Source organism: Garra rufa, chromosome 3 (assembly GCF_049309525.1).
Source record: "Garra rufa chromosome 3, GarRuf1.0, whole genome shotgun sequence".
Taxonomy (NCBI): Eukaryota; Metazoa; Chordata; class Actinopteri; order Cypriniformes; family Cyprinidae; genus Garra; species Garra rufa.
Window position 1 is genome coordinate 35910090 of NC_133363.1, and position 15013 is coordinate 35925102.

A 15013-nucleotide genomic window follows, 5' to 3' on the forward strand; every position below is an offset into this window, starting at 1 on the left:
GTTTCACCTCAGTGAACACCCAGTGATCCTTGGTCCCTGATTGGATGATCTTCTGGAGAATCTGTGTTATCTGCTTGTCTGAACAAGCTCTGGTTGCTGGAAAATCGACAGAGTAGAAGGTTTTATTAGCTGTGCTGTCCTTGGATCGATAAATGCCATTAATCTGGCTTTTAGCTGCTGGCTAATGCTGCTCTTTGTCAGCAACACAATGCTGTGTTTATCTTAAAGTGGTCTGTCACTCCACTGATCAGCAGCAGCTAAAGAGAGTGATGAAGCAGTGCTTCAGGCCTGTCAGTGACGTCACTCACTGCTTCCCCTCATGCTCCACTTTGTCAAGCAGCAGTGTGAAGATGTTCTTTTAATTCGTTCTCATCACAGACCTTAGTTATTCTTTTTAGATCTGATTTTACTTTTTCTCTTTTTAATGTCTGGTTTTTGTGGTTTATTGATTTTAAAGTTGGAATGAAATTCACCCCATGTATTTTCTCTGTTCAATATTGTGAACAATTTGTTCCTTTTCAGTAATCCGTTATACTTGGTTGTATGACACAATACAGAAAGAAAAGATCTGTTGCCTCTTGTTTCATCACAAGCTTAAATCTAGTTGTAAACCTCCAAACTCGGCCCTGGAGGGCTTGTGTCCTGCAGAGTTTAGCTCTAACTTTTCTTTAGCTTTTAGTATGCCTAGTATAACCTTGTTTTGCTGGTTCAGGTGTGTTTAATTAGGCTTGGAGCTAAACTCTGCAGGACACCAGCCCTCTAGAACTGTGTTTGGAAACCCTAGTTGTAAATTCTTAGTTCAAGAACATTTTTTTTTTTTCAGTTATTTCAGCCATTTATGAGTATTCATAGATATTTGAGCAGGGATTTTGCTCTTATGTTTGAACTTCACGTACTGGCTGAAGAATTTATAATGCAATAAATGCTTTAGCACACCGTGTTCTTCTAGCTTGCATTGCTAATCACTAGTATTCACCTCATATTTAATGTTAGAGTGGACATGGCCATTTGTAAGTTGAATGTGTGTGTGGCTTCCGGAGCTATAGGCTTCCAGTTATTTTTAGCTGTACGAAATGACTTGTTATGCTGCTTAATATTGCAAACTGGCATTATTTTAATGTATTGTTGTAATATTAAACGTAACTGGTTTGTAGTGCAGATAGTTTACTGTTTACTGCACTGTTATTCTTTTAATTATTGACCTATAGCGGCTAATGAATCAAGTCTCTCACATTCACAGAAAATTGCTTAGTCCTTTGTTGCAAAACATGATAACATGAGGCAGCAGAAACAATTTTTTTTCTTTATTAGAGAACCATTTAATACTTAACGTCTGTACAGCTGCTGTTCAACATTCACAATATTTATTCAAAGTACACAAGCATTTACAGAAAGTAATTTTGTTTTGGCAAATAAAATATGTACGGTGTTGTTGAGACGAATACTTATTCTGCATGACATTTACTCATCTAAACCTGAGAACAGAAAATGCATTATCTATTAGCAAAGCTGACCAAGTGGAAACAGGAAACAAACATTATCTGATTAATCAGGCTGAGCGATATACTTTGTCTGTCTAACACTGGTGCTTTGTTAGTAAATGAAGCTTGTTGTAACTTTAGTGTTTTCATTCTTGGGAATTATATGAGATTTGTTGTGTGCATTCTTTCATTTGCAATGTGTTCAAGTCTTATCTGTCAGGGAGGCTGGAGACATTTAGGGTTATCATGTCCTTAAGACTCGTTAAACAGTGTTTATATATGTATTTTTTGTAGAACCAAGAAGATGAATGGGTCTCTGGACCACCCAGACCAGCCCGACATTGATGCTATAAAGATGTTTGTGGGTCAGATCCCCCGGACGTGGTCAGAGGATCAGCTGCGTGAGCTGTTTGAGCCCTATGGTGCAGTTTATGAAATCAATGTTCTCCGGGACAGGAGTCAGAACCCCCCACAGAGTAAAGGTACTTGACAGTCAGTGCACTCCAGATTGAGACATTTTCTGTGTCAGTCGCTCTCAAAGCTTATACAGTCTGTTCCAACCTAGTGAGCACGTAGCGCACACATATGCAGTGCTGCATAAAAACAAGTTGTCTTAGATGGCAGCCTAATTAAGTAGCCTACTTTTGGGAACGCTCCTTGTGTTAGGAACGTGCCAGCGATTCCTTAAAGTGCTGCTCACTAGGATTAGGAACAGAGTTTTTGAAATTGGTCTCAGTGGAAATGTTGTCATCTTGGACTTGGTTCACAGACCATTTATTGCATTTGCAGGTTGTTGTTTTGTCACATATTACACCCGTAAATCTGCATTAGAAGCACAAAATGCCCTTCACAACATGAAGATTCTTCCAGGGGTGAGAAAAGGATCTACTTTTTATTTCTTTGTATCAATAATGCATTAATCCTCATGTGTGTCGTCAGATGAGCTGGCCTTCTATTTATTGCTCTTAAAAATGCATCAAATACACACACATATTGACATGCTTTTATAAAAGCTTTTTCAGTACACCCAAAGGAACTGTTAAAGCATTTCAAACATCTGACTTTTCGTAGTGGCTGAGAAATGTCAGTGTTAATAAGTCGCATGTGAAATTTTTTTTTTTTCTCTCTCTTCCTGCACAGATGCATCATCCCATACAGATGAAGCCTGCAGACAGTGAGAAAAACAATGGTAAGTGACTTAAATTTAAATAAATAAAAAGTCCTTCCTTCATATACACTAATGTTCAAAATTTAAAGGATTAGTTCACTTCCAGAACAAAAATGTACAGATAATTTACTCACCCCTTTGTCATCCAAGATGTTCATGTCTTTTTTTCCTCAGTCGTAAAGAAATTGTTTCTTGAGGAAAACATTTAGGGAATTATCTTCATATAGTGAACAACAATGGTGCCCCCAAGTTTGAACTTCCAAAGTGCAGCTTCAAATGGCTCTAAACGATCCCAGCCAAGGAAGAAGGGTCTTATCCAGGGATGGAAATTAGCACCCGCCACCAGCCAAATGCGGGTGATTTTGTGTTGTGGCGGGTAAACTCGCTTCACCCACATGCCACCGTGGCGGGTGAATAAAAATAACATACTTCAACCGGACGGCGTGAGGCGGTAATGCACCTTAACGTTGGTTGCGAACTGCCGTTAAAATACACGAAGAAGAAAAAGAAGACGACGACGGCGGACACTTTTAGCGGAGGCACACCTTCAAAAAAAATGTGGCGATACATCACAGGCGTTAAGAGGTCTGTTAAAATATCTTTACAATCTGCTTTTGAAGAAATATATTGTATTTCGTGCTACAGCGCACATTCTGTCAGATGCAATTCATGGCGCGTCTTTCTCAATATACTGTACAACGCGGCATTCATTCACATCAGATGATAACTCGGAGGCAGAGTTCCACTCACACAGGGGCGTAATTTCCACTGGGGACATGCTTTTCAAAATCCCGTTGGTGTCCACCCAAATGGTTTAGTTAAGTAATCTCTGGTATTTTAGAATGCACGCTCTACGCTGCCGAGAGTTTCGCGCTATAGTAAAAACGAAACCAAAAGTAAAACGCGCACGCGCATTCAAAAGCAACTTTAATACCCTGCGTTTAGAGAGCGACTCCCCAATGCGCGCAAATTAGGCTACATAAAATATCTAGGCTGTTATAGTATGTGGGCTATAAGTTGTGTAGTTGTGAAGATAGCTGTGTATCATGATAGAAAAATTCGGTGAAAATGTCAGTATTTTATTGAGACTTGAGATTAAATAAACTGCTCAAGTATCTTGTAGTATTAATTTTCACATGCAGCTATACATTGTCGGTTAAAAACATGAAGTGGCTGGTAAAAACATTTAGTGGCTGGTAGATTTTGAAATCCACCAGCCACACTGGCCGGTGGACAAAAAAGTTCATTTCCATCCCTGGTCTTATCTAGCAAAACAATTGGTCATTTTCGAAACAAATTGACAGTTTATGTACTTTTATAACCTCAAATTCTCGTCTCGTGTCTGCACTGCACATGTGCATAATCTGTGTAATTCGGGTCAATACAGTTAGGATATGTCGAAAAACTCCTGTCTTGTTTTCTTCTTCAACTTCAAAATGCCCTACATCGCTGTTTTACCTTGTTTCACAAATGACCAATCATTTTGCTAGATAAGACCCATCTTCCTTGGCTGGGATCATTTAGAGCCCTTTGAAGCTGCATTTAAACTGCATTTTGGAAGTTCAAACTTGGGGGCACCATTGAAGTCCATTATATGGCGAGAAATCCTGAATCCTGAAGTTTTCCTCAAGAAATATAATTTCTTATCAACTGAAGAAAGAAAGACATGAACATATTGGATGACAAAGAGATGTTCTGGAAGTAAACTACTCATTTATTGGGTCTTTTTAATTTTATTTTTTATTTATTGAAGGGATAATTCACCCAAAAAATGAAAGTTGCCCATGATTTACTCACCCTCAACTGTAATATGACTCTTTTTTTTTTTTTTTTTTTTTTGTTTCAGACGAATACAGTTAGTGGTATATTAAATGTCCTGGATCTTCCAAGCTTTATAATGGCAGTGAATGGCCGTTGAGATTTTTAAGCAAAATAAAGAGCATCCATCCATCATAAAAAGTGCTGCACACGGCTCCAGGGGAGTTAATAAATGCATCGATTCGCTTCTGAAGTCCTTTGTGTAAGAAAAACATCCATATTTAAAACTTTATCAACTGTAATCTCTAGCTTCCACTAACAGTCATATGCGTATTCACGAGGGAGTGGCGTTCCAGCGGATGACGTAGGATGTAGGCGTAGCGTAAGCTCTGATGAGAATACGCTAGTCAACAAATTAAAATCAGTACTTTTTAATTTGTGACCAGTGTTTTGTTTTGCTCACTCCTCTGCACTTCAGTGTTTGTCATTTCTCCATACGTAGTAAATATGGAGATTTTTCTTACACAAACAGATCAATTAACTTCAGAAGGCCTTTATTAACCCCCCCGGGGCCATGTGGAGCACTTTTTATGCTGGATGGATGCACTTTATTTTGCTTAAATCTCAACAGCCATTCACTGACATTACAGAGTTTGGAACATTTTTAATATAACTGATTGTATTTGTATTTTTAAAGAAGAACATCTTATACACCTAGAGTGGCTTGTCGGTGAGTAAATCATGGGATAATATACATTTTTGGATGAACTATCCCTTAAAAATAGAAAATAGCAGCCTTTGTTGAACATAAGAGACTTTCTTTAAAAACATTACAAAATCTTAAAGAGGGACATTCCACAGTCACTGTCAAACAGCTGCGCAGGGGTTGTGCTGCCTTAACACGCTTTTTCTTGTGTTTCAGCGGTAGAAGATAGAAAGCTGTTTGTTGGAATGATTTCAAAGAAGTGCAATGAGAATGACATAAGGCTCATGTTTTCTCCATACGGTCAAATTGAGGAGTGCCGCATACTGAGAGGCCCTGATGGACTGAGCCGTGGTGAGAACTCAAGCACGTGCATATCCTCTCTACCACCATCCAAAGCAAATTACACACACACCATGGGATACGATACACACAAATGCAAGAATAGTGGCAGTACTGTGACTGTTTTGCCTTGCGGCGCATACAAGAATGAATATAGCTTCAGCAGCTTCTAGTTTTTCCCTCAGGGCACTAGTGGCACACTCATAAACGTGAAGTACATCTTCACTAGCCACTCTACCAACTCTCGTTTACGTTATTTCGAGGAGGCAGTGTTTTGCGTAACTAATAGTTGCAGACACAACCCATCAGAGAAAAAATTAGACTCAATTGGCTCCTGTCGGCCCAAATGAAAATGACTTCATCCCAGACTCAACATGGCAACTGATATTAGAGGTTATATAACCGTGACTGCATGAAACAAATTGATAATGTATGCACGCTCGCTTTTATCATTCATTTGGGAATTTGATTCTCCTAGTTTCTAGCTGTCGTTACCTGCGGTGTAGAGAATCGCTGTGATTTACATTAACCAAAGTGTAACCAAGGGAACATAAAACACATTGAGGCCCACGCTATTTATTTTAGAATTGGCTTGAGTGAACTTTCTGTCCATCACCATGGGAACTGCTCAAGTGATAGGCACGACCCATATTGACTGAGCAGCCCTCAAACCCATTCGCTTTCTGAAGAGACTGGGCCCGAGCCCTGTTTTGATTGATGTTGTGATTCTGTCTGATAGTTCATTACTACTACTAGTTTATGGTTTTATGGTTATGGTTTAATCACAGAAGTTGGTGTCCTTTTGTGATCTACTTTCATACTTGTCAACTCTGTGTCCACAGGCTGTGCCTTCGTCACATTCACAGCAAGACAGATGGCCCAGTCTGCCATCAAATCCATGCACCAGTCACAGACCATGGAGGTAAACACACATACATTCACACAGTTCAATATTTCTGTGCTTAGGAGATGATAAATGCCTATGCCTTAATGCTTAGTATATAGCGTTTGTATATAGCATGTAGTATTTGGTTAAAAATACAGTAAAACAGTAATTTATTTTTGAAAACAGTGATGCATCCAAGAACATTTATTTGAAACTAATCTTATAAATGTTGTTTATGCCGTAAGGATGCATTAAATTAATCAAGAGTATTGAGACGCTTTAACAGATGTTAGAGTATACACACGTTTTCAGCTGTCTTGGTTGCTTTTGTTTATTTTTTTCAAAATTTTAATTCCATTTTGCATTTTAATTTCTGTTTGTTTGTGTCCCGTAGGGCTGTTCTTCTCCCATTGTGGTGAAGTTTGCAGACACACAGAAGGATAAAGAACAGAAACGTATCGCCCAACAGCTGCAGCAACAGATGCAACAGCTCAATGCTGCCTCCATGTGGGGAAATCTTACAGGACTCAACTCACTTGGGCCACAGTACCTTGCAGTGAGTACACAGGACAGATCCTGTTGCGTCTGAGGTCTATGCACATAGAAACCGCGCCAATATTGAGAACGGTCTGAAACATGCAAACTGCATAAAGAACTTGCAGAAGGAAAACATTCATGTTTAGTACGTGAGGTCGGGTCTTTGCTTCATCGAGGGCATCATGATATTAGAATTTCACTGATTGTCATGGCCAAAAGAATTCATTTTAGCATTATTGTCATATCTATAATAATTTCAAAAGAAAAAAAAATATGCTTTCAGTCAAATTCATCAACTCTAATTGTGTTTTCTCTCTTTTTGGCTAATGGATCTCGTTTATTAGTGTTAGGAGGTGAAGAAATTTTTTGACCTCCATGATTTTGTGCATTTTTCCTATTTTATGACTGGTTGAAACCCCAATAGGTGCAATACTGCCACCTACTTTGTTAGAGCATCAAGCATATACTGGATAACGTTATCAAAACGTGTAGCATTAACATGATATCAGTATTTTAAATATCACGGTTTTCTTTAGTACCACTCTATTGCAACACCCCTAGGTCCATCTGAAATATATATTTCTCTATCCACACTGTAATACATTATTATTTGCATCTGTAGTGATTACATTAGATTCCATTAGAGCCTTACAGAGTCTAATTTGCCTTTAAAATGCTGCTGTGTTTTTCTGCTGTGTTTGAGCACATGGGCTACAGGTCTGTGTTCGGCCAAAATTTATCTGCATTTAATTCAGCTTCTCAAAATCCTTCTGGATTGTTTCTAATTGGTTAATCCAAAACTCAATTACCATTTACAGTTTTTTTTTTCTCAAGTGGGCCAGCATAGATGTGTAACCCTGTTTGAACGTGTTAGTGCTGCTCCATGGGTGTGCTGTGAAAACTACTTCTATCTTCATCTTTCTCCTTCTAATTCTTCTCAGTCCCCTTCTAATTTTTTATACCCCTAACCCCTTGAATGTCCACATTTCACTCCTCTTTGTTTCTCTCTCCACATGTGCTCTGGCTTGTCTTTTATTTTGTCTCGTTGCCTGTTCTCTCCTCTCCTCTCCTCTCCTCTCCTCTCCTCTCCTCTCCTCTCCTCTCCTCTCCATCACAGTCCTGGATGCAGTCCTGACTCTCTCTGTTCTCTGTTTTGATGTAATGTCTAGCTTTATTTGCAGCTTCTACAACAGTCTGCATCCTCTGGAAATGCGCTCAACAATCTCCATCCAATGTCAGGTGAGAGTCTGATGCGCTCTGCTCCACTCAGACACGTTAGACAGGATGGCAGGTGTTAGTTAGCCTAAACCTCTCTTATATGGCATGCCCATTAAAATCAGTTTGTGTGCGTGTGAATGTTGGCGAGAATGACGTGTAGTATTGTTCAGTTTTGATATGGATGGTCTGCTATCTGCGGCAGGTCTGAATGCCATGCAGAATCTGGCTGCATTAGCGGCAGCAGCGAGTGCTACGCAGGCCACACCCACAGGTAGCAGTGCTCTGACCACTTCCAGCTCCCCTCTCAGCGTCCTCACCAGCTCAGGTACGCCTTCTGGACAGCCCGCTCAATCTGCCTGGGACGCCTACAAGGGTTGGTCCCGCTTTTTAATCTCCTCCTGTCCTTTAACTTTGCTTCTTTACCAGTCTGTGAAATAGAATTTCTCTTATGTTTAATACATTGGCTTTAGTTAAAAAGAGAGTTCACCCAAAAATTTAAATTCTGCCATTAATTACTCGCCCTCATGTCTTTCCAAACTCGTAAGATCTTTGTTCATCTTTAGAACACAAATTAAGATATATTTTTAATGAAATCCGAAAGTTTTCTGACCATGCATAGACAGCAACGCAGCTGACACGTTAAAGCAATTTCTTCTCTGCTGTGTCAGAACTGGGGACACTATAGTTCACTACAGTACCACGACACATGCATGGGCATTCTTCTACTTGCAAATAAGCTGCAGCCAAAAGACATTTTTTGTTTTCTTTGCACACAAAAAAGTATTCTTGTAGCTTCATAATATTATGGTTGAACCACTGATGTCACATGGTCTATTTTACCAATGTCTTTACTACCTTTCTGGGCATTGAATGTGGTAGTTGCATTGCTTTCTATGGAGGATCAGAAAGCTATTGGATTTCCTCAAATTTCTTAATTTGTATTCTGAAGATGAATGAAGGTCTTACAGGTTTGGAACGAAATGAGGGTGAGTAATTAATGACAGAATTTTTGTTTTTTGGTGAACTATCCCTTTAATGCATTAGGTATCATGAACGAACAATTAACTTCTTTTTTTCATTAAATGGCATTTATTAAAGCTGCACTTTTTATTTTTTCAAAAAATAAATTAGACACTAATTCTTCACATGAAAAAGTTTTGTTCATCTTATTAATGATGTGTTGGCAAATGTAGAAGTTTTAACCAAGATTTATAAAAGCTATATGAGTATTGTTAAATGTTAGTTCATGAAAGTTAAAGGGATAGTTTAGCTAAAAATGAAATTGTCATTAAAATGCTCACCATGTCATTCTGTTCCATGCCTTAAGACCTTTGTTCTTCTTCAGAACACAAATTAAGATATTTTTGATGATATCTGAGAGCTTTCTGACCCTGCATAGACCGCAACGCAAATAGAATGTTTAAGGCCCAGAAAGGTAATAAGGATATTGACATTAGTGGTTCATGCATAATGTTATGAAGCTAGGAGAATACTTTTTTCCCTTCTTCTTCTTTTAAATAAATTTGAATAAATTTGAACGCTGCAATACTCTTATGATCGTGCGTCAAAGACTAACAGCAAATAGAAGAAATTGTTGTTTTTGTTTTCTTTGTGCACAAAAGTATTCTTGAAGCTTAATAAAATTAAGGTTGAAATTAGTGGTGGGCATAGATTAAATTTTTTAATTTAGATTAATCTCACTGTAATCTTGAAATTAATCTAGATTAAAATGGCTAATTTGAATTCTGCCGAAGGCATTCAGAATATGTGTGCTACCCAAATAATGACTAAAAGTAAGTCTTTGAGAACGGCTTTCTCAAGCCAGGTGGCGCATTAGATCAGGGGCTCATCTCCTGTTTCCAAAATGCATCACAAACAGCTTGACAATTGCATTTACAACCCAATTAACTATACAAACTTGTGTAACTAACCATACACACAGGTTCGAAGACTCGTTCTCGTCCCCTACAGTGCAATTTGGCTAGGTATACATCCGCGCTAAAATATCAAGGTGAAAGTCATCATAGCTTGCGTAGTATAGACCCAGCTCCCAACCCAACTTTGAGAATAGATTAACGGCGATATTTTTTTTTTTTATCGCCCGATAAGAGTCTGACGTTAACGCAGCACGTTAACGCCGATAACGGCCCACCACTAGTTGAAATATTGTCACATGGACTATTTTAACGATGTTCTTACTATCTTTCTGGGCCTTGAACGTGGTAGTTGCGTTGCTGTCTAAGCAGGGTCAGAAAGCTCTCGGATTTCGTCAAATATCTTAATTTGTGTTTAGATGATGAGCGAAAGTCTTGCAGGTTTGGAACGTCATGAGGGTGAGTAATTAATGACAGATTTTATTTTTGGGTAGACTATCACTTTTGATGTTAACAAATTCAACCTTTATTGTAAAAAATGTTGCCAATTTCATCAAACCTAAACATCTGTGTGTAATGATTTTTTTTTTTAAACATCTCTTGCTGTTTCTCCATTATTATATGCATGTTAATAATTCCCATCAGTTGCTTCAAAGAGCTGTCTTTTGTGATTTGATCTCTGACATTTGCTGTCTGCTGTTTCTTCTCAGTTTTGTTTGCTTTGCATATCTGTGTAAATGAGAACATATGAAGTTTGGCTTAGTAATGTGTCAGAGCTGGTTCTTGTTTTCTCTCCTCTGCACAGCGGGTTCCTCTCCCACCTCCAGTACTAGTTCTTCTGTGAACCCCATGGCGTCTTTAGGTGCTCTTCAGTCTCTTGCTGCGGGTGCTGGAGCAGGTCTCAACATGAGCTCCCTAGCAAGTAAGAAAATAAAGCTTTGTTTTTGAATTTGTATGATGTCAGATGGTGTTGCTAAAGATCCTGTTTACACCTGTTATTGAAATTCATCTCAGATGATGTGGTCAGCTGAGACACGGGACCAAAAAATGGCACACAAGTCAGCACACTGTTGCTTCTAAATACTATAAATCGTTTTTTTAATTCTTTGCATTACTGTACAAGCATGATGTGATCATACAAAAATGATTATTATTAATAAATTATTCAGACACCAGATAAAAGTTTTGGTATTTTACTAGTAGGTACAGGACACTATTGTTAATTTAAGTGATTTAAGATATCAAAATAAAGTACAAGACACATTATACCCTAAAATTCTTCATACAATTATTTTACTACCAGTAAAATGTATACAAATTTGGGACCATGTTTTGTTATATACCTTTCTATCAATTATATCTGACATTATAAAGATGAATTTGTTCTGATAAAGTTAAACTCTTGAGTTCTTGTCATATTTTATTACCGTTTTCTAAACTATAGTGAATAAATAATGTGAGAAATGTTGAAGGTGTCTGAATAAATTTTGGTTTGACTGTTTAAAATTTTTGGACCCTATTCACACCATTGTTAAGCATTGACCGCTTGTGTTTGAAGTTGCTGAAATGGATGTTAAAATGTGATCTAGGTGTCATTGCTTTTGTTTTTAACTTTCTTTGCCTCGTTTCTGTTTCTGCTGTGTCTCTGTCTCTGAATGCCGTTTCTCTGTATCTATCAGTAGTTTTCTGTGTCCCCCCTTCGTGTGTGTCTGAATGCTGAGCTGTGTTTCTGTGTGCGCAGGCATGGCTGCTCTGAATGGTGGTCTGGGCAGCGGAGGTCTTTCAAATGGCTCGGGCAGTGCAATGGAGGCTCTGACTCAGGCAGCCTATTCTGGGATACAGCAATACGCCGCTGCTGCTCTGCCTAGCCTCTACAGTCAGAGTTTACTGTCCCAGCAGAACGTTAGTGCCGCTGGCAGCCAAAAGGAAGGTGAGAACATGAAAGATCTGATGAGCTTTGAGTAGCTTTTCGGGTTGGGAGATTGCCAGCCTCTGTAAAAGATAAAACTTCTAGTTTATGTTAGCAGGGTCAGCTATTAGGTTATGCGTTGGCCCATGATGCTTTTCAGTTTGTTTGTGTGTGTGTGTGTGGAAGTGGTTCTTGTGATCACCATCTTAAGGATTCATTTTTGTTTTAAATATGCTGCAGCAAGTCCCAATCAGAGCGCGGGTAAGAGATCATTGTCACTCTCCACAATGCCCTTTTTATTTATTTTTTTTCATTTTTTCACATTTTGGTTTGTTTAAAAGTAAGTGGAGATCCGTACCAGTAGCTCTCTGCCAATGCATTCTGTGATAAATACAACTTCAAGCTAAGGGAAACATCTGTGGCGTGCTCTTCTGTGCTGCTAGTTTCTACTACCAATTGTTGTAATCAACGTTGAAAACAAAGGTTTTAGATTTTTGTGGAAACCAGGTTGTTTTTTCACTATTTTGTTAAAAACCTTAAAAGCTTTAAAGGTATAATATATGAAATTATACATTACATTATAAATGTCTTTACTGTAGGGCTGGGTTTTGACAAGTTTTATGATTTCGTAAAATTTTAGTTTTAGTTTTGATTGGATATCGATTATTTTGGATATTTAATTGGTGGTTGCCATAACTTGATGGATTTATTATAGTATGGATAAATAAAACACTTAACAGTAAAAAATTATAATGAATGTCAGATGGTCCATATATTTAGCAAAATACTTCTAAAGTTAATTTTTCTAGCTGACTAATGGTCACCAAATAGTTTTTTTCCAAGTTAAATGTGACATTTTGTTTAAAAGCTGTTATATTGGCATCTTTAAGTGGTTGAAACACTAAATGAGTGATAACATGAGATGGGATGCAAAATTTCAGTAAGTTGTATTTTCTTTTTAACATACCTTCATATGTTCATTCTTGGTTATTTCACGCTATAACTGGCATTAAAGCAGAAAAGACAATCAGTTCATGTGTGCTTTGCGCTACCATTTCTGTTGAACTATGGGGCTACAGCGATCTGTCACTCCACATTAAACCGCACCAAAGCATTTATTGTTTGAATACTGTAATAAAATAGAATTTGAAATCTGAGACTTTTTCCTATTAAAAGTAACAAAGCACAAAGCTTATTGCGATTTATTGAAAGGGAAACACGCTACAATATCCCTTTCATTAACTGAAAACAGGCTAGACTAATCAATAGTTTCATAAAAAATTAAATCAATTCAAATTAAGATTTTTTTTATACCCAGCCCTACTTTACTGTCACATTTGATAAATTTAATGCTAATTTTTTGTTGAATAAAAGTTCTGATTTGTTTATAAATAGTACTGTCACCAAACTTTTGAATGGAATATTTGACTCTTTATTTTGACCGTCAAAAAAAACAAATTGTGATAAGTATTTGCCTGAAAGCCCTATTTCCAAATGTTGGAAAAGTCCCAAATTCCAAAAACTTTTCAGTAAGGCCACATAGGTATATTTTGCCTACATGAATTTTATCAACTTGTGTACATCTTTATTATTTTCTGTGGCAATCAGCAGCATGCTAGTGTGGTATTTAACACAGAATGAACTTTTAATTGTGTAAGGAGAATAAGTGTTGAACCTTGATTTGAAAATAAAAAGGTTGCTCTAGGCTTTTAATGTCAAAAGTTATGTTTTTCTTTCTCTCTCTCTTTCTAAAGGCCCTGAAGGAGCAAACTTGTTCATCTACCATCTGCCACAAGAATTTGGTGATCAGGATTTGCTGCAGATGTTTATGCCTTTCGGCAATGTTATCTCTGCCAAGGTCTTTATTGACAAACAGACCAACCTTAGCAAGTGTTTTGGTGAGTTGAGCCCTGCTCCAGAAACATAATGCTTGTTTTGTCTTGATTTTAGAATTCTGAAATCAAAAACAAGCCTTGGGCTTACACGGGGCAACTTTTTGAGCAGTTTTGCTGGGCATCTTTTTTGCTTGTGCACTTTCCCTTTGAGAATAGGTAAGAAAATTTCTATCTGGATAATTTAGATCAGTTGTGGGTCCGGTGTCTCACCTGGTTGGTTGTTGACTGCAACATTACCCAGAGTTGCTCGGTAACGTTGCTTAAAAAGTTGCCCTGTGTATAGGTCTGTCACGATAACAACTTTTTGTGGTGCCATATATTGCCCCAGAATTAATTAAAATTGTAATTTTAAGACCATTTTATGCCACTATATACAGTGCCTTGCGAAATTATTCATACCCCTTCATTTTTTTCACATTTTATGTTGCTGCCTTATGTTAAACTACTTTAAATTACTTTTTTTCCCACATCAATCTACACTCCCTACTCCGTAATGGCAAAGCAAAAAATAGGTTTTTAACATTTGTGCAAATTTATTAAAAATAAAAAACTGAAAAGATCCCGTTGCATAAGTATTCATAACTCAGTACATAGTTGAAGCACCTTTACAGCCTCAAGTCTTTTTGGGTATGATGTGACAAGCTTTGCACATCTGCATTTGGCAATCATTTGCCATTCTTTGCCTCACCTCTCAAGCTCTGTCAGCTTGGATGGGGGCTGGCAGACATTTTCTAGAGTCCTAGTTGTTCCAATCGTCTTCCATTATGGATAATGCTTCTGTGAACCTTCAATGCAGCAGATTTTTTTCTGAACTCTTCCTTAGATCATTGCCTTAACGCAAGTCTGTCACTGAGCTCTACAGGCAGTTATCTCAGTGTTTCCCCTACCATTATCTTAGGGGGGCGGCACGCCCCCCCCAACGGCACCCCCCGCCCCCCTTGAACGTCAAGTTCGTTTTATTTTCGATATAGCGCCAGATCACAATAGAAGTCATTTAAGGTTATCTTTCCTATAGAACAGGTCTATACATTGTTCTTTTATTAAACAAACTAAATTGCCTTATGTTATTTATCTTATTTACACGAAGGCATGTCATTTCTGTCTCTACATGGTCGCGCGTTTACAATGTCTCCCCTGCGAAAACACGGACGGGATCGCGCACTCCATTCATAAAAACAGAATTTACTCTATAGCGCGAAATGCCACGGAATTTGTTGATTTTTGGATTCATAAATCAAAAGT

At 38.0% G+C, this 15013-nt stretch overlaps 1 protein-coding gene across 12 annotated transcripts in view; it reads left to right on the forward strand.

The window, feature by feature from the left end:
* Nucleotides 1–15013, forward strand: part of celf1 (cugbp, Elav-like family member 1) — a 35250-nt gene that overhangs the window by 13420 nt on the left and 6817 nt on the right. For 3 of the 12 annotated variants that reach the window (XM_073836036.1, XM_073836048.1, XM_073836040.1), the window contains 12 exons: nucleotides 1776–1963; nucleotides 2271–2353; nucleotides 2622–2670; nucleotides 5330–5464; nucleotides 6295–6374; nucleotides 6733–6894; nucleotides 8045–8114; nucleotides 8296–8466; nucleotides 10773–10889; nucleotides 11709–11897; nucleotides 12117–12137; nucleotides 13631–13774. In XM_073836036.1, the coding sequence (XP_073692137.1) occupies nucleotides 1776–1963; nucleotides 2271–2353; nucleotides 2622–2670; nucleotides 5330–5464; nucleotides 6295–6374; nucleotides 6733–6894; nucleotides 8045–8114; nucleotides 8296–8466; nucleotides 10773–10889; nucleotides 11709–11897; nucleotides 12117–12137; nucleotides 13631–13774 (1409 nt within the window). The remainder of the gene's footprint in view (nucleotides 1–1775; nucleotides 1964–2270; nucleotides 2354–2621; nucleotides 2671–5329; nucleotides 5465–6294; nucleotides 6375–6732; nucleotides 6895–8044; nucleotides 8115–8295; nucleotides 8467–10772; nucleotides 10890–11708; nucleotides 11898–12116; nucleotides 12138–13630; nucleotides 13775–15013) is intronic. The other 9 variants (XM_073836044.1, XM_073836046.1, XM_073836045.1 and 6 more) reach the window with 7 other exon arrangements.